At 33.7% G+C, this 24,860-nt stretch overlaps 3 protein-coding genes and 1 pseudogene across 5 annotated transcripts; 1 reads left to right on the top strand and 3 right to left on the bottom strand.

Annotated features, from left to right (window-relative positions):
- Positions 1-56: 56 nt before the first annotated feature.
- Positions 57-7,108, top strand: LOC106433579 (protein WEAK CHLOROPLAST MOVEMENT UNDER BLUE LIGHT-like 1). Of its 3 annotated transcripts, none has more exons than XR_007324788.1 (9): positions 57-397; positions 534-886; positions 1,487-4,502; positions 4,616-5,229; positions 5,316-5,417; positions 5,547-5,648; positions 5,772-5,800; positions 5,892-6,061; positions 6,179-6,396. XR_007324788.1 is itself a non-coding variant. In XM_022700264.2 (9 exons), the coding sequence occupies exons 4-9, from the start codon at positions 5,646-5,648 to the stop codon at positions 6,842-6,844; spliced, it is 651 nt and encodes a 216-aa protein (XP_022555985.2). In that variant the 5' UTR covers positions 4,207-4,502; positions 4,616-5,229; positions 5,316-5,417; positions 5,547-5,645; the 3' UTR covers positions 6,845-7,108. The 3 variants fall into 3 exon arrangements, 2 of the variants coding, with proteins under 2 accessions (XP_022555985.2, XP_022555986.2); XM_022700264.2 differs by lacking the exons at positions 57-397; positions 534-886 and adding an exon at positions 6,839-7,108 and having other exon boundaries at positions 4,207-4,502; positions 5,892-5,925; positions 6,033-6,061; positions 6,179-6,728; XM_022700265.2 differs by lacking the exons at positions 57-397; positions 534-886 and adding an exon at positions 6,839-7,108 and having other exon boundaries at positions 4,212-4,502; positions 6,033-6,061; positions 6,179-6,728.
- A 178-nt stretch (positions 7,109-7,286) lies between these two features.
- Positions 7,287-9,535, bottom strand: LOC106433588 (F-box/LRR-repeat protein At3g60040-like). Its single transcript, XM_013874416.3, has 4 exons — positions 9,234-9,535; positions 7,962-8,902; positions 7,742-7,888; positions 7,287-7,655 (listed from the first exon to the last, which is right to left on the bottom strand). The coding sequence occupies exons 2-4, from the start codon at positions 8,895-8,897 to the stop codon at positions 7,416-7,418; spliced, it is 1,323 nt and encodes a 440-aa protein (XP_013729870.1). The 5' UTR covers positions 8,898-8,902; positions 9,234-9,535; the 3' UTR covers positions 7,287-7,415.
- Positions 9,536-11,393: 1,858 nt separating this feature from the next.
- Positions 11,394-12,032, bottom strand: LOC106454229. The gene has a single exon (XM_013896384.3). It carries the CDS (start codon positions 12,030-12,032, stop codon positions 11,394-11,396), a length of 639 nt encoding a protein of 212 aa, XP_013751838.3.
- Positions 12,033-13,219: 1,187 nt separating this feature from the next.
- On the bottom strand, positions 13,220-16,922 carry LOC106345550 (annotated as a pseudogene).
- Positions 16,923-24,860: the final 7,938 nt, after the last annotated feature.

Below are 24,860 nucleotides of genomic sequence, written 5' to 3'. Positions count from 1 at the left end.
TTTTAATTTTCTTTTCTTTTTAACACACTTAGTTGGGTCCTTGATAAGGCCACGAAGGACCGTATCTTGCGGACAGGTGTTAACAAATGAGAGGATAGAGGTTTGGTTACGCGTTGAACGCGATCAAACTTTCCTTTCTCTCTCTCGAATCCTCTCTTCCACGAAAAGGAAAGGCGAATCGTCGGCGACGTCTCGGAGCAGCAACCAGCAGCAATGGCGGTTTCTCTCTCCTCGTCGACGATCACTCCCATGACGCTCCAGCCGAAGCTGAAACCGATTCATGGCTTAGGGACACTAAAATTCGGTTATTTGGTGAATTCTCATCTTCCTAAAACCAGAACCGATGTCTCTCTCCGGCGTAGCGCTATCGTCGCATCTGCCATTACCGGCGCTTCAGGTAAGCTTAAACACCTTCTCTTTTGTTCTGTTCTGTTATGTTATGTTCTCTTATGATCTGTTATGTTCTCTTATGATCTGTTCTGTAGAAACTGAGATTCCGTATTCCTTACGAGATTGTATCGATTCTCCGACAGGAACTGAAACTGCCGATTTGCTAGAGACAGTGAAAGTCTCGGACTTGAAAGGAAACGAGATTCCGATCTCTGATTTATGGAAGGATAGGAAAGCCGTTGTTGCATTTGCTCGTCATTTCGGGTGTTGAACTAAATTGATCAGCATGTTCATACACTTCGTTTTCATTACATTCTGTTTTGAAGAAAAAAAAATTAAAGTCTTGAGCTTTTGTTCATTTTGCAGTTGGCTGAGAAAGAAATGGAGGAGGAAGAGGAGTTGCTGCTAAAGAGCCTTGGGTGGAAAGGGAAATGACTCATTCAGGGTGCATACGACATTGAGAAAGCAGCTAAGCCTCAGCCGGAGAAAGCAGATGGTAGTTTTCCTCCATTTACATTTCTTCCTGGTTACTGTTTTGCTTCATGTCTGTTTCGTTACTGATATGAAGTTGTAGCTTCTTCTGTTTGTTTCTGAGTTTTAGATAGATTAAAATGGAAGTTAGTGTGAATAAAACTGTGCCCTTTAGAAGTTTTTTTCATACTGAGAGGCTGTCTCATAGGAAAGCTACAATTATTGGTTATATCTCTCTGTGTTTGTGGTTTTAAGTTTGGTTATGTCTCTTCATATTGAGAGGCTGTCCCATATGTAGGAAACGTTACAATGATCCATTGATGTGTCTCTGTGTTTGTGGTTACTCTCTCCCATCTCTAAGTTTAGTTCTGTCTGCATACTAAGAGGCTGTCTCATAAGAAACGTTACAATGATTGGTTGTGTATGTCTGTGTTTGTGCCTTTGTGGTTTTAAGTTTGGTTTTTTCTTCATATTGAGAGGCTGTCTAATAGGAAACGTGATTGTGTCTCTATTTGTTTGTGGTTACTCTCCATCTCAATACATGGCATGTATCATTAGTTGTTATGCCTTGAAGGTTTTTAATTTTTTTTACTAAGAATTTGAGTTTCACTACTTGAATGAGCAGATTGTGTTTTACAAAAGGTCTAATCAAAGACACGAGAGAAGCTCCATGGCAAATAAAATAAAACATGGAGTGGCCTGTGTTAGAAGTTTATAGCCCACCCAAGTTGTGAAAGCAGTCCAACCAGAGTTTATCGCTGACCTCACATCGCAGAAATATATGATATTTGCCTTCAATAAAACCTTTGCAGAGGCAGTGTGCTTTTTTCGGATTTTAAGGCAGTGGTAGTAAACTAGACGAATCACTTTTATTGAATCAAGAAGTAGAAACAGACAATGAGGAGTAAGAGAACTGATCTCATACAATCGGCTGAAGTGAATCCATAATCTTGGTTTTACTTTAGTTAGTTCATAAAGAAGAGACGATAGTTCTGCTTGTGAGATATATATGGACCATACATTTGCAACTTTCATTCAATGGTTGATTCACATGTTTTGTATTGTTGTTGTGTTGTTCTCTGTTTATTCAGCTTGGTCATTTTATAGACAAAGTCATTCACTCATCAAACAAGTTCATTCTTCTCTTCTTCTCACGATCATTGCATAAGTTCTATTTAACCACAAAACAATTTTCATTTTTCTCACAAAGTCATCAAACAAATCCTTTCGTTTTTATTTTTTATGTTTTTATTTTAAAATCAATGTTTAAAATATTATCTTGTACTATGTTTTATGAAAAAAATTAAGTTTAATAAAAAAAATAAAAAAATTGGTGTTTAATTAAATTTTTTTTTTTTAAGAACCTTTAAATAATAGACTTGCAATAGAGCAAGTAAATTTCCGGGTCTCTTAATCCATTCTCTTAATTCACTTTTACAATTAAAAGGTATTAAAAAAAATAAGAGACCCATTTAGGGTCTCTAGAATAATGGTGCTCTAATAGCGGAAATTTGATAATCATCTAAAACTCATGGGACAGAGACTTGTGTTTCAGTATAATGTATCTGCAGTGAATCCAGATTATTTGTATCATCGTTTATGCAAGTGTTTTTCAAACTTACTTAAGATTATCACCATCGTTTATGCAAATGTTTTTCAAACTTACCTAAGATTTTCTTCTTCTAATTTCCCCCAAATAACATTAAAAAAAAACAAAAGAAATGGAGTACAACGGAATGTAAAGGCAGGAAACGTGGATTGCTTTGTATGGGGAATGAGAATGTGAATTTTGGGGGGAATATTTGTTTATATATGATTCATAAAAGAAATTATAGATACTTTTAAAATATTTTATAAGATTTATCTAACATAATTTTGTCTTATGTTTGCCTTTAACATTATTAATAATAATAGTATTTCGAAATTATATTTTATTTATTGAAAATATGTAATTTTAATTAGGTGCAGAAAAATATCTCTTCTCATTTAAGAAATTGTGGTTTTCAAATATTCTACCAGGAAGTGTATTTTCAAATTTCAAACTATAAATAGAGTAATTTTCATATTATCCCTTTTTAATATCTTCCTATTTTCACTGGATTTGTGTTTTATAAATCTGTCCAAACATTTATACTTCTGATTTTTTTTATAAATATAAATAGTGTCCAATTTGTTTCCACTACTGGCTAGTGTTAAAATTAACCTTATTATATAACAAACTAGGATCGGCCCGGGCTACGCCCGGATTTTTTATTTAAATATTAATTATAATCATATATTTATGTTATTTTGATATATAAATATTATATAAATATAAATAGCTAGATAATTATAAAATTTTATTTAATTATTTATTATTTTCTGTCTTATGAATTTCAATTAACTCAATTTCTTACCATAAAATTTTTCGTTGATTTATTTATTGAATGAAACTTGTGTAACTTAAAATCATGCATGCATTTAAGCTGAATCGAATCTAAACTAAACCGAAGTAAATCCGGTTATGTTATGTCGTTTTTCTTTGAAACAAAAGGCTCAAAAGAAAAGACTCAATGGGAATTGAACGCATTGCTTCCTGTCTATTTCCCTTCTAAGTTTAAAATATGTATCTCATATCTCACCAACACGCATGCCTCTGCGCGTGTATTGAGAAACTGATCACTTCCATTCATGTTAATTCCCAATAACTAATTAAAAAATAAAATAAAAACCTTTGATTGCTTTCCTTATCTTTTTATGATTCGTTCGGAGCAATCTTTGCTTTGATAATATCTATATTTATTTGGACAAAAAAAACTATATTTCTCTCTTGATCGAATCATAGCGGAATTGAGAAACCGATCTGATTTACTCGCCACCGCTTAAACTGTGGAATATTTTTATTAATAGGCTCAAATTTCTTTTTTAACCTCTTCAGTGTTGTTGCTCATCATCCTCTTCCCTCTGTCTCTTCATACTCTTCAAAACCCATCGCCAATAATTTTAAACTCTTGAATGTTATTGAGTTACGGTGGCGGCGAAATGAACCGTCACCGTTGATATCGCCTCCAACCAAGGCAAAGTCAGTAGCATCCAGAAACTCACGGTACGCTCCTTCTTTTCCTTCTCGTTTTCAAAGTTTCAATCTTTACCTATGTTTTCATTATAGTGGCTATTTCTCTGTATTTGGCTTATATCACGGTGTGAACAAAAAGCCCACTAAACCGTAAAAAATTATGAAACGCAGCAGCCCACATCAAAACGTAATGAAACGATGAGTTTTAGGCAAAGAAGCTCACAATCAACGACTTTACGATGTGGCGCAAGAAGAGGGAGACAAACATTTTTTTTATATATATCTATTATATATTTCAATAAAATAGGGAAAAAATACATTTAGTTTACACGAGCTGAACAGCCACTAATGGGCTACGCGTTTTAGGCCCAAATCTGTTGATTTGCTTACAAATCCAACGACCACCGCCTCTGATCTTTCCCGCTCCGCGTTGCCGGATTCTCTCTCTGCGCTCTCCGTGGTCGTCACTCTCTGCGCTCTCCGTGATCTCGATCTCCGAGTTCTCCGTGGTCGCACTCTATCTGAGTTCTCCGTCGTCATACTCTTTCGTTGTCAAACGCTTCGTCAAACACTTGCGATCAATCAAGTAAGCGAATCTTTGATTCCTTAGAAACTAATTCGCCGGTTAGCGTAATTGCCTTTTCTTTTTAGAATTGATTGATGTATATACTTAGTAACTGAAGCATCACTGATCTATAGGTTGTTTTTCAACATGGATCCTCTTCCTGAGAACTTGGTACCTCGGCGTATCCCTAACCAATGTAGGTTTTGGGACTGCCGAAGGTTTCAGAGTGTTCAGAATCAGTACTGCTCTTTAAACCACCAGATCCTTTCTGCATCGGAGGAAGCTCTCCACAGGCCAGTCGTTGTGGTTGATGGATTTGAGATGGATGAACAAGAGAAGATAAGTAGGAAAATTCTTATGGCTAAAACTGACCATGTCCATTGCGGTGTCCCTGAGCTACCTGCTCATGTTCTTCAATCCAATCCATGGCAAATGGAAGAGCTAAGTTCCAACCGCATTGAACACGAGACGGTAAGAGATTGGCTCTTCACCTCGGACAATGCTCGTCCAGGGAATATCTGGCAGTATTATGACGATAGAAAGGTAGCTGGCAACCAATTGCGGAGAATCCAAGTGGTATAATCTGAGGCCTCAGCCCGAAGGGTCATCTTATAAGGTTCATAAGTATTCTTTAGCGAATACTGTTTTGAATACCTCTGTGTTTTGGATTATCTTTAGTGAAGAACCTTTAGCTAAACAAAATGCTAAAAGAGCTATCACTTGTGTGAGCAATAAAGAGCCTAAGAAGGTAACTTTTGTTCTCTTCTTCCTTAGTATAATTTTTTTTTGAAAGCGTGTGTCTACGTAAGCTAATTTTGTTGTTGATATAAACAGGTTTGTCACAACGACATTGATCTGCTTAACCCTCCAGCCGAGCTTGATAAGAGGAAGCACGAGCTCAAGCATCTTGTTCAGTCTCCCAACTCTTTTTCCACGGTACTGATTTGAAACGTTTTTAAACTTTGAGAAAGTAATTGATGTTGAGTTCGTGTTTTGATTTGCTATTAAGCTTAAAGTTAGTTTATTGTTCTGTAATGGAATGTGATTTGCCTTTATATGAAACAGGTGCTGCAAAACGACATCGATTTGCTTAACCCACTAGCTGAGCTTGAGACGAGGAAGCACAAGCTCAAGCGACTTGTTCAATCTCCCAACTACTTTTTCATGGTACTGATTTTAGATTTTGTTGAATTTGATTTTCTCCTAGTGATTGATGATGGAACTCTGCCTCTTTTGATGCATGAAAGTTTATTTACTCTCGGATTGTGTTTCTTGTTGTTGTTAATCCAGGATGTGAAATGCCAAGGCTGCTTCAACGGGTAAGGTCTCATTACAGTTTTGTTCAATTTTTTTACCCTGTTAACATTACATCGATGGTAGACTTATGGGGTCTCTCTTTTGGTATTGCAGCACTACCGTTTGCAGTCACTCGCATACTGCTGTTGTATGTGGAAACTGCTAGACAGTGATGTGCCTTATATGCATATAAGTTTATATACTCTTTGTGGTCTCTGATTGTGTTTCGTGTTGTTGTTAACCTTTTTATTGTAGGATGTTAAATGCCAAGGCTGCTTCAACATGTAAGATCCCATATCTCATTGCAGTTCGTTTAATCTATTCTCTTTTGACGTTACACGATGAAGAAATCATAATGTAAACTTATGACGTCTCTCTTTTGGCATGCATTGTGGAACTAGTGATGTTGTCAGTCACTCGCAGACTGTTGTGGTGTGTGGAAATTGCCAGACAGTGTTGTGCCAGCAGATTCCTGGGTACAAGAAAAAATCAAAGAGTGTTGAGATGTCAAAGTTGCTAGCGGTTGAGGAGTTAGAGAGCACAAAGACACTCATTGAAGATTTGAAGCTTAATCTTGACAAGGCGGAAACAGAAGAAAAACAGGCAAAGCGGGACTCAGAACTTGCAAAGCGGGAATCAGAACTTGCAAAGCTGGGAGTTGAGGAGACGCAACAAGGAATTTTTGGTGAAGCTAGTGTTGCCACTAAAGCCCAGCTTGAAGCGGCTCAAGCCAGGCATACATCTGCGGTTTCAGAACTGGAATCTATCAAGGAAGAGCTGCAAACTCTTCAAAATGAGTATGATGCCTTGGTAGAAGAGAAAGAGTTGGCTATGAAGGAAGCAGAAGCAGTTTTGGCTTCTAAAGAGTTGGCTATGAAGGAAGCAGAAGCAGTTTTGGCTTCTAAAGAAGTGGAGAGGAAGGTTGAAGAAATGCCAAAGCTGCTTCAACATGTAAGATCTCATATATCTCATTAAGTTTATTCAATATTTTCTCTTTTGACGTTACACAATGAAGAAACCATGTAATATAACCTTATGACGTCTCTCTTTTGGTATTGTAGCACTAGTGTTTTCAGTCACGCGCAGACTGTTTTGGTGTGTGGAAACTGCCAGACAGTGTTGTGCCAGTCTACAGTAGGAAAGGCGAGGCTCACGGAAGGATGCTCTTTCAGGAAAAAAGTGATAGATTGATTTTGAAGCTTGAAGCAATCATCAAAAACTCATTGATTGAATCACCGGATGATAACGGAGTGTTTTAATCAAGTTTGTTCCATGCTTCTTCTAGAAATATAGTTTCAACTTACATATTAAAAAGAACTGAATTTCATCCAGTCCATTCCCTTGATAAAAATGATTTTTGATAGGGAGACTTGAACACAAAGTTTCGGACCAGAACTTAATCTGGCACTTTAGACCAATCTCAACTATAATTTGGTTAACCAACTATTTAGACCAGTTTACTAAAACCCAACCACAGCCACGTGGTTTGTATATTAATAAGAAGCTCCATTAACGTTAATAATTCATTAAAATGCTAAGCATTCGAATGACACTTTACACAATGCAGAAAGAAAAGGAAAAATGTTTTCAGAAGGAAGTCAGATGTCATAATATTAAGTTGGATACAACATCTTAAGCTCATGTGACTCTCAACTGGCACTTGGATGGAAGTGAAGCTCCCAGAAGCATCATTAGATCCCTTTTGGTTTGCACACTATCTTCTACAGCTTCTGTGATATCCAACTGAACCATAACAAGACAATGGAATTCCTGCAGAAAAGTCTTCAACTCTAGCGCAGTTCCATGATAATCAAGAATATGCAACATCTTCACTTTGTTGAGTGGCATGGAAACAGAGCGAGGGTAACCATTCAGATCCTGAAACCAAGAAGAAGAATGTATTTACTGTAATGTAAGATGATCAAACCAACTAAGTTACGTATTTTTGCTTAATTGAATCTCACCTGGATGATTAGAGTTTCAAGCTTTGGAGCCTGCTTAAGTAGATATGCCAGCAACTTGCAGCCTCGCTTACTCTTAATCCCCCCCATGGATAAAGTAACAAGATTGTTGAACACCGGTAACCCATCCCAACAGTAAAAATAAATCACCTGCAGACATAATAACAAAACACCACATGTTTTCAAGAAGAATGTTTCAAAAAAAAAAATCTCACAAACTTACATCAACGGAAACAGGAGAAAGATGAAGGATGTCCACATTCCGCATCCCCATGATGAGATCCGTAACATCTGGCCTCTCACCAGCATTTCTGTCCGGGTAAAGATCCAGCTTAGCTTCGACAAGGGACTCAAGAACAACTTGTCTATACTCTCTCAAGGCACAATGAGAGTATTCAAGATAGACGAGCTTGGGCAAGTCAAAGGACATGAAGCTACAGTTATCAACATCAATGGGGGAATCGTAGTGAACCGATAGTCTCTTGACGGTCCGGCTCGCTATGGTGTGAGGGGTAGCGGAGAAGTTGTGGTGATGGACCGTCAACTCCTCGAGAACAGGGCAGGCAGCGAGGAGCACGCAGCAAAGATCTCCGTACTCGAAGAAAACGGTGTCGATGAAGAGAGTCTTGAGAGACGGGAGCGAGACGTTGGGAGGGATCGTTCCGAGATAGAGCCGTGTTCCTATCGTCAGCTTAACAAGCGTTTCGCTGGCGAAGAGGCGAAGAGGGAGATAGTGTATGCCTTTGTCTTTTATCCTCAAGTCGAGCTCCCGAGCGCCGCGGTTAGCGACGTTGGTTATCCAGCCGCTCACGCAAGCCTTTTGGGGATCGTCCTCGTCTTTGCCCACGTGGCATCGAAGAGAGAGTTTGTTGATCGGGTGGGTTTGCGAAAGCGTTGCGTCCACGAAACTCTTGAAACTCTCGGGAAACACGTACGTGGTCGTGGTTGTTGTTGTCTCGCTGTCGTCCTTTTCGGAATCATCGAAATCGAGATTGGTCACCAATGTGAAGAGATACCTCCATCGTTTGGAGAGAATACATGTTGAAGCAGCTTGCTTCGTGGTGGGGAGTAAGGATAAGATGTTGCTCAGAACCTCGTCAGGGAGACAGCTGATTGAATCTCTCCAGCAGCTTCTTAATTCAAATCTTTTGGCATCCATGACCCCTGAAAAACATCAACAACGGTTTGGATCAGCCACAACAGAAAAAAAAAACAAAAACAATAAAAAAAAATAGAGGAAAAGATAAAAATAGCACTAAATGTATAGTTTTTGTTTCCAAACTAGCAAAAGTCAAAAGTCCCATAAATAGTGCTTAATGTTTTATCAAAAGTCACCGAGTTTAGAGTTAAAGGGTGGGGTTTAGGATTTAGGGTTTAGGCTAGAGAAACACAGAGAAACAGAGAGAGCCAGAAGCAGAGAGATCAAAGAGAATGTACAGACAGGAAATCAAAAAGGGTAGAAACTTTCGAATGAATTAATATGGAAGAAGTGAACCTGTAATGGTGAAGAACAGAGACGGAGTCTAGCGCCGGCGTTGGTCTCGTCTGGCTTCGGAATATATATAGATCGCAATTCTCCCTTGTCTCGATTATTGATGTTTTTCGGTTATTAATAAAGGGAGGAAAAGGAAACTATAAAAAAAGAGGAATAAATATTAGAGATATCTTGACTAAAACAAACAAAATATTAGAGATATCTTACAAAAGAAAATAAGTAGTATTACAGAATTGTTGGTTAGTCTAACAATCGCTTTCTTCTTCTCCCTCTTCGCAAACGATTATCTATCAGTCTCGTACATCTTCTAGCTTTCTCTAATTCTTTTCATCGAAGTGTGCATTGATGCTTAATTAGTAATGCCTTTCTACAGCATTGTTCATGCATTTTCTGCTCCATTTTGCAGTTTTTTTTTTTGCATTAGGGTTGTACGTACTCTTAGTTGATTACCTGTGAGGTCTTTATGATGCTTAAATCTCATTGTTAATTCATACTAGAGATTTTACCGCGCTACGCGCGGTTTGTTATCAATAAAATTAATGTTTTAAAAAATGCATGTTTTAAAATTTTCACACGTATTGAAAAATCATCTTATATTTTGGTTATAAATGTATTATTTTGTGATTAAATATTTTCACAATTTTTAACCAATCAAAATCACAATTTATTTATTCGAATAGCTTTTAGTTTGTACTATATTATATTGTTTAGTTGTTTTTAATAAGATATTTCAATTTTAAAATAAGTATTGTTTTGTAAATAAATATTTATATAAATTGTGAAACATGTAGGAGATTTCATTATGAACGATTCCATGTTTAGATACTATATAAAAGTACTTTGGATAGATTATGTGCATTCCATTATTATTTTAGGTTCTTAAGTTAATTATTAAACAACTTATTATGATGGAGTTGGTATAACGGGTGCTCACGCAGGTTTAGATTATTTATATATAAATTATTTAATGAAAATTTAAAATTCAAAGTTTATTTATGAATTTTTAGGTTGCTACAAACTAACCCGGACCGAAAATGATCCGACTCGAACTCCATGCGGACATTTATAATATTCTAATGGTATTTATTTAATTTTAAAATCCTAAAACACAGATATCCAATAAACGATTTGTACTCGAATGAATACTTGGTTGTCTATGTGTAACTGATTATGTAAATCTTTTTTTTAAAACTGTTTTTAATTTTGGATTTTTTTCACAAATGAAACATTATTATTAGATGGTTTTAAAAATTATTACTTTTTATTTGTACATAATATGATATCGAATTATTTTTTTAACTTGTGCAGTTTGTTTTGTAAATTTTATAACTTATGCAGTTTGTTTTTTATGAAATTGTACTAATCAAATATTTAATCACTTGCTTTTTTAATTTATTTACAAAATTTAAAAATTTAACAAAATATTGAAAATTTTAATTTTAAACATTGGTTTTATATGAATAATTATTAATTATATTATTTTTTATATTGTATACTATAGATATTATATGTGACTAAACTAAATAAGATAATAATATATTTTGTAAATATTGATTTATTTAATATATAATATATTTCTGTTTGTGGTTTTTATTTTTACCACAGAAAAAAACAACCATAAAATGGCGAAGAAAATATAGTATTGTTTACTTTTTTATATGAGAAGTTTAAATGTCTATTATTTAAAAACTGGGCTATAAAATAAAATTCCTAAATCCCTTACCCAAATTTACATAAATATGGCCCATATTAATAAAAAAATTAAAAAAAAAAAACACAAATCTACACATCTGCGAGAACTAATTCTAGAGATTCACCTCCAAAACTCGTGTTCTGTTTCCAGGAATGGAGAAGCTTGATTTATACATTCCAAGTGTTCCTTGAAGGGTTTGTGTTTGTTAATGAGGACATAATTAACCATCGCCATTTTTTTATTTCGTTTGCTTTTTTTTTTTAATACTGTGTAATCATTAAAAAATGGAAGAGAGTTCAACTCCAAAGTACATAGGCAAAACACAACATGGAAACCAGTAGGCCCCAGAACTTAAAATAAAAGAGGAGAAGATAAACTAAAATGTCAAAACCGCAAGGAGAAACCAGTAACATGAAGGATTCTCACAAGTCTGCAGCTGGCTGTCACAGTATGAAGAGCATCTTGAATCATTGATCTTCCCCCAAAGCTTCCTCTTGAAGCTCCGAAGCTAACCAGAAAGGACCGGCATGAGCAATGTAAGACGAGTATCTGTGATCGCGAGTAACACTAGTGGCAATTGCTTCCGCACACCGGTTTCCTTCTATATGCGCAAAGGCTACGGTCCATAACCGAAAAAAAGATAGCTTATCACGAATGTCCTGCAACATATCATTGAATTGTGGAAACAAGGAAGGTCTAAGGATTGCTTCCCCCGCAAGGTAGGAGGAGGATTCGAAAACCACTCTCTCGTACCGAAGAGATGAGATGGACTCAACTGCCCAGAGGAAACTCCATAGCTCTGCTTCCATCTTATTTGACACCGAAGAGTAGGATCGGCGACTATGACAAAGAACTTGACCTGACTGATCTCTTAGTGTCCAAGCTGCTCCACAGTTCTGTCTGTCGTCAATCCACGATGTTCCAATATTACACTTAACAAAAGAAGCTGAAGGTTTTTGCCATCGCAAGACATTCACCAGACTGCTTTGAATTAATTCCTCATTTCTGGATGATGGATCGTTGGCTCCAAACCATGCTGCAGCGTCCACTTTAACCCTTTCCCATATATCCGATGCTCCTAAGCTCACCCTTTCAAATACTGACATATTCCTAGCTTTCCATAAGTGCCACAGAATCCACGGAAAGTATTTAGAGCTGGTGTCAGATGATGTGCTTCGCCTGCAGACATCCATCAGGTGATGAAAGTTCAAAAATACTGAGTTCATGGAGAAACCAGCAGGAGGCAAAGTTATATTCGACAATCTCCAAAATTCTTTTGCTGTATGGCAATGAAAGAGAATATGACAAATCGTCTCCGGGTGCGCATGACACATCTTACAGCTTGGATCTATCTGTATACCCCTAGTACGTAGCCTCGTCGCCACAGCCAAAGCTCCTGCTAAAGCTCTCCACATGAAATGACGGATCTTAGGAAGAGTCTTTACTTTCCAAATATTAGACCAAAGTCTTTTTTCCACCGGGGGCAGAGATGGAGCTTCAGGAGAAGATATAGTCTGAAGGTGTTCTAGCAATTTGTAGCCACTCTGCGAGTCATATTTTTCGTCTCATATTTCGTTTGCTTTGTGAATGAGTTGGAAATTAGGAAGAGTACGTATGTATATATATGCTAGTATATTTCCATATTAAATAGTAATTATTATTAATATCGTAATTAATTGTGCTAGATTTAAGCGAGATTATAGTAATTCTAACATAATGGTTTGGAGGTAACAATTAAAATGTCTTTGTAATGTAACTTTTTAAGATTCAAATTATTTTTTTTTCCAAAAAAATTGTTATTTAATTATTGGGCAAATCTCCAAAATAGCACATTTCTAAGTTTATGTCACAAAAATAGCCCTCAAAAACTAAAATGACTAAAATAGCATTTTATCTTTTGAAAAATTTAATTTTTTTTTATTTTTCAAAATTTGAAATCTTATCCCAAAACTCCATTCCCCAACTCTAAACCCTAAAACATAAACCCTAAACCCTAAACTCTAAAATATAAACCCTAAACCCTAAATCCTAAACCCCACCCCTTAACCCTAAACCCTAAATCCTAAACCCCACTCCTAAACTCTAAACCCTAAACCCTAAACTCTAAACCCTAAACCCTAAACCTCACCCCTTAACTCTAAACCCTAATGTCTAAATTAATTTACCATTGGGGTATAAGTGTATATTTATCTCTTTTGATAAAACATTAAGTGCTATTTTGGTCATTTTTATTCTAAGAGACTATATTTGTGACAAAAACTTTTTTAGTGCTATCGTAGTCATTTTCTCTTAATTATTTTTATCTTAATTTTTGGCGAAAGTTCTAATTCGATATTAAAAAGTTAGTTAAATAATTTGTTTTTCATGGCAAATAAAAATTGAGATTAAAAGTAAAAATTTCAATTAATATTTTTAAAATAAATCATGATTTTGATATTATCTAATATTTTAGACGATTAATAATATTATATTAATATATAACTATATAATAAATTTTATTACTTTATTGATCCACAGTTTAGCAACAGTCGATCTGGTAACTCTAGAAATAATCTGGTTAATTATCCGAGTCGAGTTTAAAAATATTGACGATCTTACGTATAACTAAATCTTACATATATATATATATATATACACTCTGGTAACTTTATTAATATTATTTTACTTTCTTGTAATAACTAAATCTTACATATATATATATATTTCGTTATTTTAACTTTTAAAATAGTTTTTATATTAAAACACTCTCTCTAACCTTTGTTCTTGTTTTAGGATTCTGAAGAATAATTCATTGCATTATGTGCATTTCCATATGTTTGTAGGGTTTAGTTTACCAATGAACCTTTAGATTTGTTATAAATTTAGACAAATATTTTCTCGAAATAGTTACCAGGGAGATGTGTTGTCACCAACTAAACATAACAGCTACGTGTGTTTATCCATGCATGTTTTTAATATAATTTTGTTTTTCTTTCATTTTTGTTCGCATAATCCTTATTTAAAGAAAATTATTGTTTTCTCTTTTCTTTTCATATGGAAATACTATGTACGACAAATAACTTTGTCGACAAAGCAAAAACAATATGATTTATAAAATAATAATTTACGCAATCCTATGAGGTTCGTTAGCATAAAGCTTCTTACAATGTTCTAAGATGGCAATGGGTTGGTCACTTTGTCAGTTGATGGGTTGATGAACAGATGAGACCACTGAATTTACAAATTCTAAGAAGGGGGAAAGAAGTAAGAGCATCAAAGTTGAATTTGGTTAGCACACTTAAGGTATGAGTCCAAGCGTATCTTAAGTTTATAGCTTACCTGTGTATAAAAATAAAATCCAGAGTAACAATATAAAGTTGAATTTAGTATAAAACATATTAATATTTGTAACTAAAAAAGCAAGAACAGTAACCATACATATGTAAAATACTTTCAGAAGTCGGCACTGAATAAATGACACTTAAATTTTGGACAACAATATAACAAACAATGACCCATAGTTGCATGAAAAATACACGTGGAGTATTTCACAAATATTAGTTACAAATAAACAAAATTGTATTGAACTCGACTCGCAAGTTCTTGATGTACAGTCGCCAGAAACACAGAGATGACTACTCATGCATCTAGTCAATAGCGAATTGAGAAGGCCCTCTAAAGAAATGCATACAAATATTCGCGCACAGCGTACCCGTAAATAATGGCTAGCAGAAACGAAACCATTTTTATGCTTTACCGCTTATGCTATCAGAAGGTCGTTCTGGAAAGTACATGCCTCTTGATCAAATGATGAATCTAAGATCTTGGCACACAATACTGACGTGTAATTACAAAATGGACATCATTTCATGTTCATTGCCTCTCAAGTCTCTCACGTGGAAAGTTCTCTAAGGAAAAGAACAAAGAGGAGTTATGTTTGTGTGATGGAGAAGTTGATTGAACAAAGAGAGAGAGATTTTTTATATGTTTAGATATATACCAGGAAGAAGTTGGTTCTCTAAGCAAGAAAACGATGGTCACTAAAGCCATGTAGCCTGTAAAGACAATGTCAGTTGCAAAGATTTATTTGATTTTCCAGCTATAGGAGAATGCACGACTTTTTCCTTTGAGATAGTCATGATTATTCATGTTGAGCAAGTAACAATGTTAGTTATGTGTTCATTTAAAGCACTTGGGAGAGGTTTTTAAAAGAGAGAACACACCATCGTTCAAGATAGCAAAGATCAAACCATAAATGGCGAAAATTTGAAAATTCATATTAAAGTAATGAGCATGAACTCAAACTATAAAAGAGGCCATAAACAGGAAGATTATTTGAAGGTGTTCACAAATACATGCAAGGTTGATTACTTACCTGTAACTGAAAATGGTAACTGAAACTGAATAAATCTGTTAGATAAACAAAGTGAGATTAGAGAAGAGAAAAGATAATGTAAAAGTTCTAGCTTAAAAGAGAGCACCGACTGTATAGTTCTTCATTCTTTGGAAAATGGCTCGAGTGGTTTAAACTGCGCTGATGATAACACTGAGTCAAGGCTCGGTGAGAACAATATCAGAAGCGCCTCGTGCAGCGTATGTAGCATCAGTAACAGGAGCGATACCAATATTGGCTCTCTTCAAAGTAGGAGCATCCATCACCAGTCATTCTACATATATGTTTCAACTCTTGCAACTTCTTCACAATGTTGTACTTGTGCTCTGGCTCTAAACAATATCGAAAACATCGTTGTAGAGAGAAAGAGCAAGTTTATGAACAAAAAAAACTCTTAGCTAATCTGGGAAGACAGCAGTAAAGCCATCAACTTTCTCAATCAACTGTTCAACAGGAACAGAAGCTAGGATTTCGTCTTTGTGATTGCCAAGTAGAGTAGCTGATGCTGATGGATACATGTTTGATCCCATACCGAGCATACGTCGAGTCTATTTGGAAATAGCAGGTTGGTCACCTATAAGAAAACCAAAACAGCATAAGATTAAAGCCAAAGAGAGAAGTAAATGCACAGAAATCCACCAGTGATCATCTGGATGTTGACACTGAGGTCTGAAGCTCTTCTAATGGTGTATGCACTATCATGTCTTGGAGGACCAAACATAGGCAACACATCAATGAATTCACATAGACCACCAGAGCTTATTTTTTGTTTTCTCAAGTAGAGTCGTCTTGCAACAGCTAACTGGACTCTGTTCCTCAGATCAGCTCTTGTGTTGCACTTTCATAGACCAAGAATCTGAATATCATCAAAAGAAAAAGGTGTTACAGGTTAAATCATTGAAGAGAAGATACAATACTAAAACTTAAAGTGCAGTGAAACAAAATCAGTTCGTAGGTACCTGTTCTCGAGCTCCTTTTGCTTACTCGGTGCCAGTCTCCATTACTATCGATATAAGTGGACTGAATTGAATCGGAAGTAGTGAATCTCTCAAATTCCAACTCTTGCTTCTTTAGGGTCAGCAAGTATTCCAACCATATAGCAGCATCAATAGCATCTTGATTCTCTGTTCTTGCAACAGAGCTTAAAACCAACTGAAACAATACCAAAATAACCTAGAAAATTAACTCAACATCAAATACCGTAAATCAATCTCCCTGGAGAACAATAAAAATGAGAATGATGAATATAACCCCATACCGAACTGACCAATTAAATTGTTGTCATTTCACCACTGCATCTTTGTTATCCTGAAAATTGTCACAAAAATGTGTGTAGCTGGTCGTTAATAGCAGATCCTGAAACTAATAATGAAATCACAGTTAGAATCAGCATTCGTCCGTTAGCATGCAAATTCTGTCTTTTTAAACCCAAACCTGATAATACATTAATACTGGAATTTCAGCGCAAGAAAAATAAAGGATTCAGAATAGCAGGCCTTACCTTCTCGTCGATGAAGAGTAGTTGAAGACCAATAAGCATCTGGTTTAGGATTCTGGCAACCATTTCGTCGAAGAAGACGGTGTGAGGAGTTGCGATAATGGATTTAGAGCCTTTAAGAGTCATCCTGCGCATGTATTTGTGGTGAGAAACGTCATGTAAGTCATGCATCGCATATGTACTGAAGTAGGAATACCTGAGGAATGAATCGTCTTCCAGAAGTTACAATCTTGACTACGACAATCGGAGATGCAGATCGTGGAAGAACGGGAGAAGCCATCGATAAAGACATGAGAGCTATATGGCATAGATTTTTTTTTCCGGTGGATTTCATGGCCATGGCTGTAGCTTTTCAGAGTAGAGTTTGATTTAGGTTTGGATATAGAGCTGTAGAGAAGGATTAAGGGGAGATGGAACGAAACATTTAAGAATAAATTGATGATCATGATAAATTGAGAAAGTAACGCAAGGAAAAGAAAATCAGAAATAAAAAAAAGATGAAGTGGATAAGTCGGGATTCTTGAAACGAAACATGGTTACTTAACATGGGCTGGAGTGGGCCAAACGATAATTGTAATACAACCCACACGAAAGTTCATTCTATATCAGCAATGGTGATATGGCAAAATTAAACTTCCTCATTGGTTGATTTAATCTGCCTACGTGGACATGCTAAATGTTGAGGATATTCTCCTTTTATTATTGTTAGATATCTGTTTATATTCGTTTTAGTTACAAACACTTTTGTTATTCCGATTCATTGAGCACGGATATAAATATTTTAAAAAATATATATATATATTATAATAACTGATTAATATTCTATTTTCAATTTAAATAATTTTACACTTTATATGTATAATTTATATTAATGTTTGCTCACACCAACTTTGATATCTAACAATACTAAAAGCCAAATATACTCAATAGGGAGGCATGTCACGTCCTCATAAAAAATCGTCCAGTCAGATGTTGACAGCTCACACTCCTTGCTATGTCATGAATAACTTCCCCGGGATTTCATAGACGTGTTTGGGTTTCAAAAAATACTTGGGCCTTTCCTAATTAAAAGCTAATCTCCTCTAAGCTTACTTTATGGCCCAGCTTATCAGTACGAAAACCAACTCATATACTGTTCATCTTCCTCACCTCTATGAGAGAATCCCTTGACGTTTTGATCTCCTCAGCTCATCCCGTGTAACGTTCGCCTACCACTTTTAATACACTTAAACCACCATTGTTACTGCCTCAATCAAAAGCCTATGAAACTATTGTGATTCCCTCACCTCAGCACCCTATATATATCCTATTCAAGCTTATTTGTTCTCCACCGTATTCTACAGACCTCTATTTTTTCAACGACGCCTCTCCTCGGTTGGGTGGAGTTCTGGTAGTCGTAAAGTAAGTTCAGATTCACATGATTCTGTCATTGACGGTGGCCGCAGTGGGATTTTAGCTTCTGATAGCGGCAAAGGCTGTTGAGTATCACAAGCTTCTGAGGATTATGATGGCTATGCGTACCACAAATATGATTGGAACAGAGTTTCATCGATGGCTTTAGACGGTGGAACGGTGGAGACGTTGGGACTGAAATTATTTGTGAGCTTTTACCCGTGAGTGTGGAGTCTGGGGAGTTTTGGTTTCTGGTGATGGTAAAATTGGTTGAGATTGAATGGATTACTCAGGAGTTTCAAAGTGTCTCCACTTTCTCCTTTCTCTAGTCTTCTCTTTTAACGCCTACAGACCTGTAACTGTGACTCTTTTTCTCACCATCGAGGTCCAAACATCAACCTTCTCTTAAACCCAAGGTACTTATGTTCATATGCTGCTTTAATCCCAATAATAACTTCATTACCCCCCCATATGCAAACATTGGCAACTTCATTAAGATATGACAAGGAGTTTTATGAACACAATAGATAAGTCAAAACGTTATTATAATTGAAGTGATGGAGTAATGGGAGTTGACAAGGAGTTTTGTAAGGTAATTAGTTTCGCTTCATTCAAACTTAATTCATACATGACAATAAGTTTTGTAATTATTTAAGGTAACATGTATCTTCTTTAAGTCAAACGGTTTATTATCATGATGTACGTACAATTTACTTCCTTCCCCAAAACTGTCTATATAGGATGCGTAGATGAGACTATGTTGCAACATGGCCATGATGAAGATTAAAGGAATCCAATTCTCAGGACACGCAAGCGAAGAAGGACGAGCGTAGACAACATGAAAGGAACATTTTTCTCTTTTCAGTTCTCTTATTTTTGCACACTATTTTGGTTTGATGGAGAATTTTGTATTTATATGTTTTCTGCTTTGATTACTTTACTAAGTTGCTTTCATATGTGACTACATCTAGCAACTTGCATGAAATTGATATTACAGATCAAGCATCTTCGAAGCAAGATAGTCAAATGGTGAATAATGTACTGCATACAAAGGTATAGCTCGACCAGAGTTTTTTGAAAACAATAGATGAGGTTAATAAGATCTCAAGTTTGGCTTTCATTGAGGTTTGGTTTTCTTTTTCATGGATGCATCATGTTTGTTGTTATGTGGAGTGGACATGATGTTGATGGATGTCTTGGAGACGCTGATCTTGAGAAGTCTATTACAGATGGCTTGACCAATAAAGATTAACTTTGTCTAAGTAAAAAGATCAGTCCACACCAGAAATTTGAAGTTGCTAGAGCCTAAGGTGTCTCTATAATCTAATAGCAGCTGCTAATGTCTAATATTCTAATTAAATTACTTTCTTTTGATTTGCTTATACTTGTTATGATCCCTATAGTTGTTCATATTGAGCTGATGCAAATATGAATGTTTTTTTGGGTTCCATAATGGAAAGAAGATAATGATGCTGAAGGCGTAAACGATCAACTCCAATAATCCCGTTGTCATTCATGTCCTTCTCTCACGTTCTCTTCTCTGTTATGAAGTTAGTCCGGCAAATTCGAGGTAATATCAATAGTCTTATAGCTTTGAGAACCCTGTTTCTTCCTCTCTTTTCATATTACATTGATAGTTTACTAAACTATGCGTATGTGAGTAATCATTTATGATTATTGACATTGACAAAAGGATAATGGTTTTGGAGTGGCCTGCTACGGTTTGGTTAAGATGCTCTTATGATTATTGTTCTATAGAATTGTCACAAATCCAGTGCTTCTCTTAAATACAGGCAGTATTATCATTCGCTTCAAATCAGTATTGGTTCTGGGAGGAAATTGTGACAATATGTGTGTTAAGAAAAGGGAAACATCACGAGAAGAAGAACAAGTCTTAAAGGCTAAACGTGACAGCTAGGGCCGTACAAATCTTTGTTAACGATCACCTTCTTTGCCTCGATGTTTTTAAAACAAATGATGTAATACATTTTAAATTACTAAAATAAAATGAAGATCATATGAATAAAATAAATTATGTATATATTATAAAATATATTTTTATAATTTACATATAATTATACTACTATATTTTAATTGATCGGTTTATTCGGTTTGATCGGTTTACATACCAAACCATATTCAATACCGCGGTTTCTTAAAAATAACATATATTCGGTATATTCAGTATTACCAAATACAAACCATTTTCTCTATTTTGATTTGATTATGTTTTAAATGGCTCTGTTTTTTACCAGATTAAACACCCTTAATTAGAAGTTTATATTTTGTAATTAGCTAAAATTAATTAACAATACTATAATTTTATACATTTTTAGAGAAAAATGTAGGATAATCCGCGCGTAGCGCGGACATGGATCTAGTATATGAATTAACAATGAGATTTAAGCATCACAAAGACCTCACAGGTAATCAACTAAAACGTCATTACTAATTAACCATCAATGCACATTCTGCGATGAAGAGAATTAGAGAAAGCGAGAAGATGTACGAGACTGATAGATAATCGTTTGCGAAGAAGAAGAAGAAATGTATGCCCTTTTACAAAAAAAGAAAAAAAAGAGAAGAAGAAAGTGATTATATTTAAATAGACTTTAGTGAGATCTTGTATAGCATAACAACCTTTCGAGAACCAAATAAACAAAATAAAATAAAGTATGGATTGGATAAAAATTACATTAAGGAATATTAAGATAATATTTTTAATCTCATGCATATATATTTTACAAAAGTTAAACTAAGTTAATATATTATTTTTATTTAAATATGTTTTGAGGTATCCATATTATATGTATAAAAGTTAATTAAATATTTTTTTTCATTTTATTATTTTTCTTAATATTAAAATTTTTTTGTTAACATTTTTTTTATAAAATCACATTATATATAAACATTATTACAAATTTCGTTTTTAAAAATTCTAATTTTTTCTTTTTATCATATATGTTATTGGAAAAAATAAAAAAAAAATTAAATTAAAATCTAATAAACATAAATTACTAGGCCTGGGCGTTCGGGTACCCGTTGGCGTTCGGATCGGGTTTTTCGGATTTTGGTTCTTTTTTATAACACCTCCTAGGTCCCATTCTAGTAAATTTGCAAGTACGGATCGGGTTCGGATATAACACATAGAGTTCGGGTCGGTTTTGTATCACATCATAGAACACATAAAGTAATCATATATCATTCGGATTCGGGTTATATCGGATCGGTTCGGATATACCCGAAATAAAATCTAAAATTTAAAAGTAAAACATAAGAAATATATATTTATTTATATATAATTAAGTATTTAAGGTAGTTATTTAAATTTTAAATACTTATTGTTAGATAACATATCAAAATAAATATGAAATTGAATATTTGAAGTATATATTCATGTTTCATATAATTATATTGTATATTATTTTGGACATTCGGATCGGTTTCTTCGGATATTTTTTCGGATTTTTCGGTTTTTTCGGCTTTTCGGGTTACCCGTTCGGGTTCGGTTAATAACACTTCGGGTTTGGATATGTTTTGTACCACCTTACAAGACCCATTCAGATATTTTTTACATTTCGGACCGGATACGGATCGGGTTTTTCGGTTCGAGTTCGGTTTGGATTTCGGGTTACGGATATTATGCCCAGACCTAGAAATTACCAAATAAAAAAAAATTACTAATGGCAATTAAATGGAATATCTTAATTTCATTAAGGGTACTTCCGTAATCAAGTATCGTGAGAATTAACGTGAATGTGACACATAAGAAACTGACTTTTCAAATAATATTATAGAGATTGAACATACTAATCGGTTGGTTTCTCTAAATAAGGTTCTTAATATTAAATATTGTTATTTTATTTAATTTTGTTTAACTAATATCTAAAATATTATTTGAGAAGTCAGTTTCTTATGTGTCACGATCACGTTAATTTTTACCATGGTTAATTACAGAGGAATCATTAATAACTAAAACATTATATTTAATTGTCATTATGAAAAATTAATTAATAAATTATGTAAACTAATTTTTTTTAATTTTAATTTCTATTTGTTTATATTTTCAAAAATAAAATATATAGTAAAAAGGAAATATTCATATAGTAAAAACAAAAATTATATTTACAAAAAGGAAATAAAAATATTTTATGAAAATATTTTGGGAAATACCCTAGGATAGTACTAAAAAAATTTATGTCACAAATATAGACCCTAAGAATCAAAATGACCAAAATGTTTCATTAAAGAGGTAAATATACACTTATACCCCTAGGGTTAACTAATTCAAACCTTAAGGTTTAGAGTTGAGAGGTGGAGATTTGAGATTGAGATTTAGAATTTTATAAAATAAAAAATAAAATATTAAAAATTTGAAAATAAAAAATTCAAAAATAGTTTCAAAAAATATTTTCGAATTACAAAAATAAAATTTGAAAAAAATAAAAAAACAAAATTTCGAAAAAAAAAATTTATAAAAAAAAATTGTAAAAAAAATTCGAATTTGAAAACATATAATCTAAAACTATAAAAAAAAAATTATTTTTTATTTTTTTATTTTTTATTTTTTATATATCTAGGGTATTAAGGTCCTTTTACATATTAAATGAAATATTTTGGTCATTTTTCTTCTTGTGATCTATTTTTGTGATCAAAACTTGAAAATGGTCTATTTAATAGAATTACCCAAATATTTTTTATATATAATGTGATTTCATAAAAAAGGAAAGTTCACAAAAAAACAGTTTTGATGTTAAAAAAATAAACATCTCTTTAAAACATAATACTAAACAGCATAATATATGTTTTAAAATTGATGAAATTTTTTTATTTATATCAATCTTTTTTCTCAGATTATGAAAAAATGTAATTTAAATAGCATATACTAAAATATCATTGAGGAACTTAAAAATATTTTATCATTTCAACTATTGAGATGTTTATTAATTTTTGTATAATTTCTTCTGCTTATTTTTAAATTTTTCACATTCATTAATTAAACTATATATATAGAAATTTACAGACTTTAATCAAACCTAATATACCACTAAAAATGATTTAAGGCTTAATAGTTTTATATATTTATACAACATAATATACCTCTAATAAGAATGCATAAACCAGTATGAAATTTTATGCATAAGGTTATTTATAATAATTTTTAATTTATATTTTATACATCTAAAGTATAAAGTTACTTAGAATTTTATAATAAAAATATTTTGTAAATATTAATATCCGTTCATGAGTTTTCATAAATTTTATCGGTAATGTTTGTTTATAAAACTTGGTACCTATCATCATTTCAGTTTTTATACAATTTTTGCAAATCAACAAATATCAAATTATACAAAAGAATTTAAAAAATACATACACATATTTAAGAGTAACTGGGCTAATGTAGTTTAACTAGAATCAAAAGTAATTGTGATTTGATTTGAAGAAATATGTGTAACTTAATATAACCCACAAAATGAGTAATTAAAATATCTAACTTTTTATGCTCATAATCATAAGTCTAAATGCAAAATAACAAAAAAATATCAAATTGTATTCTATTTCAACACAAAAATATAGTTATACCTTAATAAGTAAATACATTTTAACATATCCAAGTAGTAACCAAATTGACTAAATGTTAAACATCCAAACTACATGTTTATTTAAAATAAAATAAATTATTTAAGATAAATCATACATACAAATTACAAAATAATAAAACTTAAAATATTAAAAAAATTAATATATTTATTTAGAAACATTTATATCCGTGCATGGGCACGGGAAAATCACCTTAAACGTAAGCTAAATATTTGAACCACTCACATGAGCACAATTGGAAGGGAGAGTTCCGATAGGGTTGGGTTAATGTGTCTTCAAATAAGAACTTTATCATGTTCTCTTTCTTACTCTTTTATTTTTTGAATTTTCTTGAATTATCAGATATTCCTTTAGAACTCTGGGTTTGAGTAGGTCTTAGAACCCTTTTGGTTTGCACACTATGCTTCTTGGAACTCGACTCACTTCCATCCAAGTGTCAGTTCAAAGTCACATAAAGCTTAAAGTGTTGTATTGAACTTAAGGAATCTGAAAACAATTTTTTTTCCTTTTCCAGATTGTGTAAAGTATCATTGTGAAGAATAACTTAACTATGCCAAAATAAAATTTACAAACTGTTTTTCTAATCACGAAATTGTTTTATTTGTACGGTTTCAAAGATCGAAACACAAGACAGACACAGTCATATAAGCTTTCTTCGCTCAGATACTCTCCATAGTAATAGAGGATTGAACCGGAGCCTTAAACACAATCTCAATATTTGAGACTTGATCATGATAAGATATATAAACACACTTCAGATGTATTTTATTAAAAGAACACACAACACGAGAATACACGAATAAATAGGCTTGAGCAGTGACAACTCCACCATCTATTATTTATTCACAGATACGTAAATTACAAACAAAGTGATAAAGCGAGATGTTTTGCACGTATATTTGGTTGGTTAATGTTGATTAAATTTTCATGGCTGTCCGTAGCAGCTGCAGTGTTCTTCCGTTCCTCCAAACTTTGATAAACAACATTCACAATTGGTTTCAGTACATGGCGATGGCAAATCACATTCACCTAAGAATGTATGACATGCATTGCTCTTCGGGATTCCTACAT

This window comes from Brassica napus, chromosome C6, assembly GCF_020379485.1.
Source record: "Brassica napus cultivar Da-Ae chromosome C6, Da-Ae, whole genome shotgun sequence".
NCBI classification, from domain to species: Eukaryota; Viridiplantae; Streptophyta; class Magnoliopsida; order Brassicales; family Brassicaceae; genus Brassica; species Brassica napus.
Note: the sequence above shows the minus strand (reverse complement) of the source record. Positions and strands in the feature narration are given on the sequence as shown.

Coding starts and splice junctions, on each gene's coding strand:
- LOC106433579 (XM_022700264.2), top strand. Junction 5,801..5,891: donor TGCCAAGGCTGCTTCAACGG/GTAAGGTCTCAT, acceptor TTGGTATTGCAG/CACTACCGTTTGCAGTCACT. Junction 6,062..6,178: donor TGCCAAGGCTGCTTCAACAT/GTAAGATCCCAT, acceptor TTGTGGAACTAG/TGATGTTGTCAGTCACTCGC.
- LOC106433588 (XM_013874416.3), bottom strand. CDS start 8,897: ATGGATGCCAAAAGATTTGAATTAAGAAGCTGCTGGAGAGATTCAATC. Junction 7,889..7,961: donor TTTCTCCTGTTTCCGTTGAT/GTAAGTTTGTGA, acceptor TTATGTCTGCAG/GTGATTTATTTTTACTGTTG. Junction 7,656..7,741: donor TTGAAACTCTAATCATCCAG/GTGAGATTCAAT, acceptor TCTTGGTTTCAG/GATCTGAATGGTTACCCTCG.
- LOC106454229 (XM_013896384.3), bottom strand. CDS start 12,032: ATGTCAGTATTTGAAAGGGTGAGCTTAGGAGCATCGGATATATGGGAA.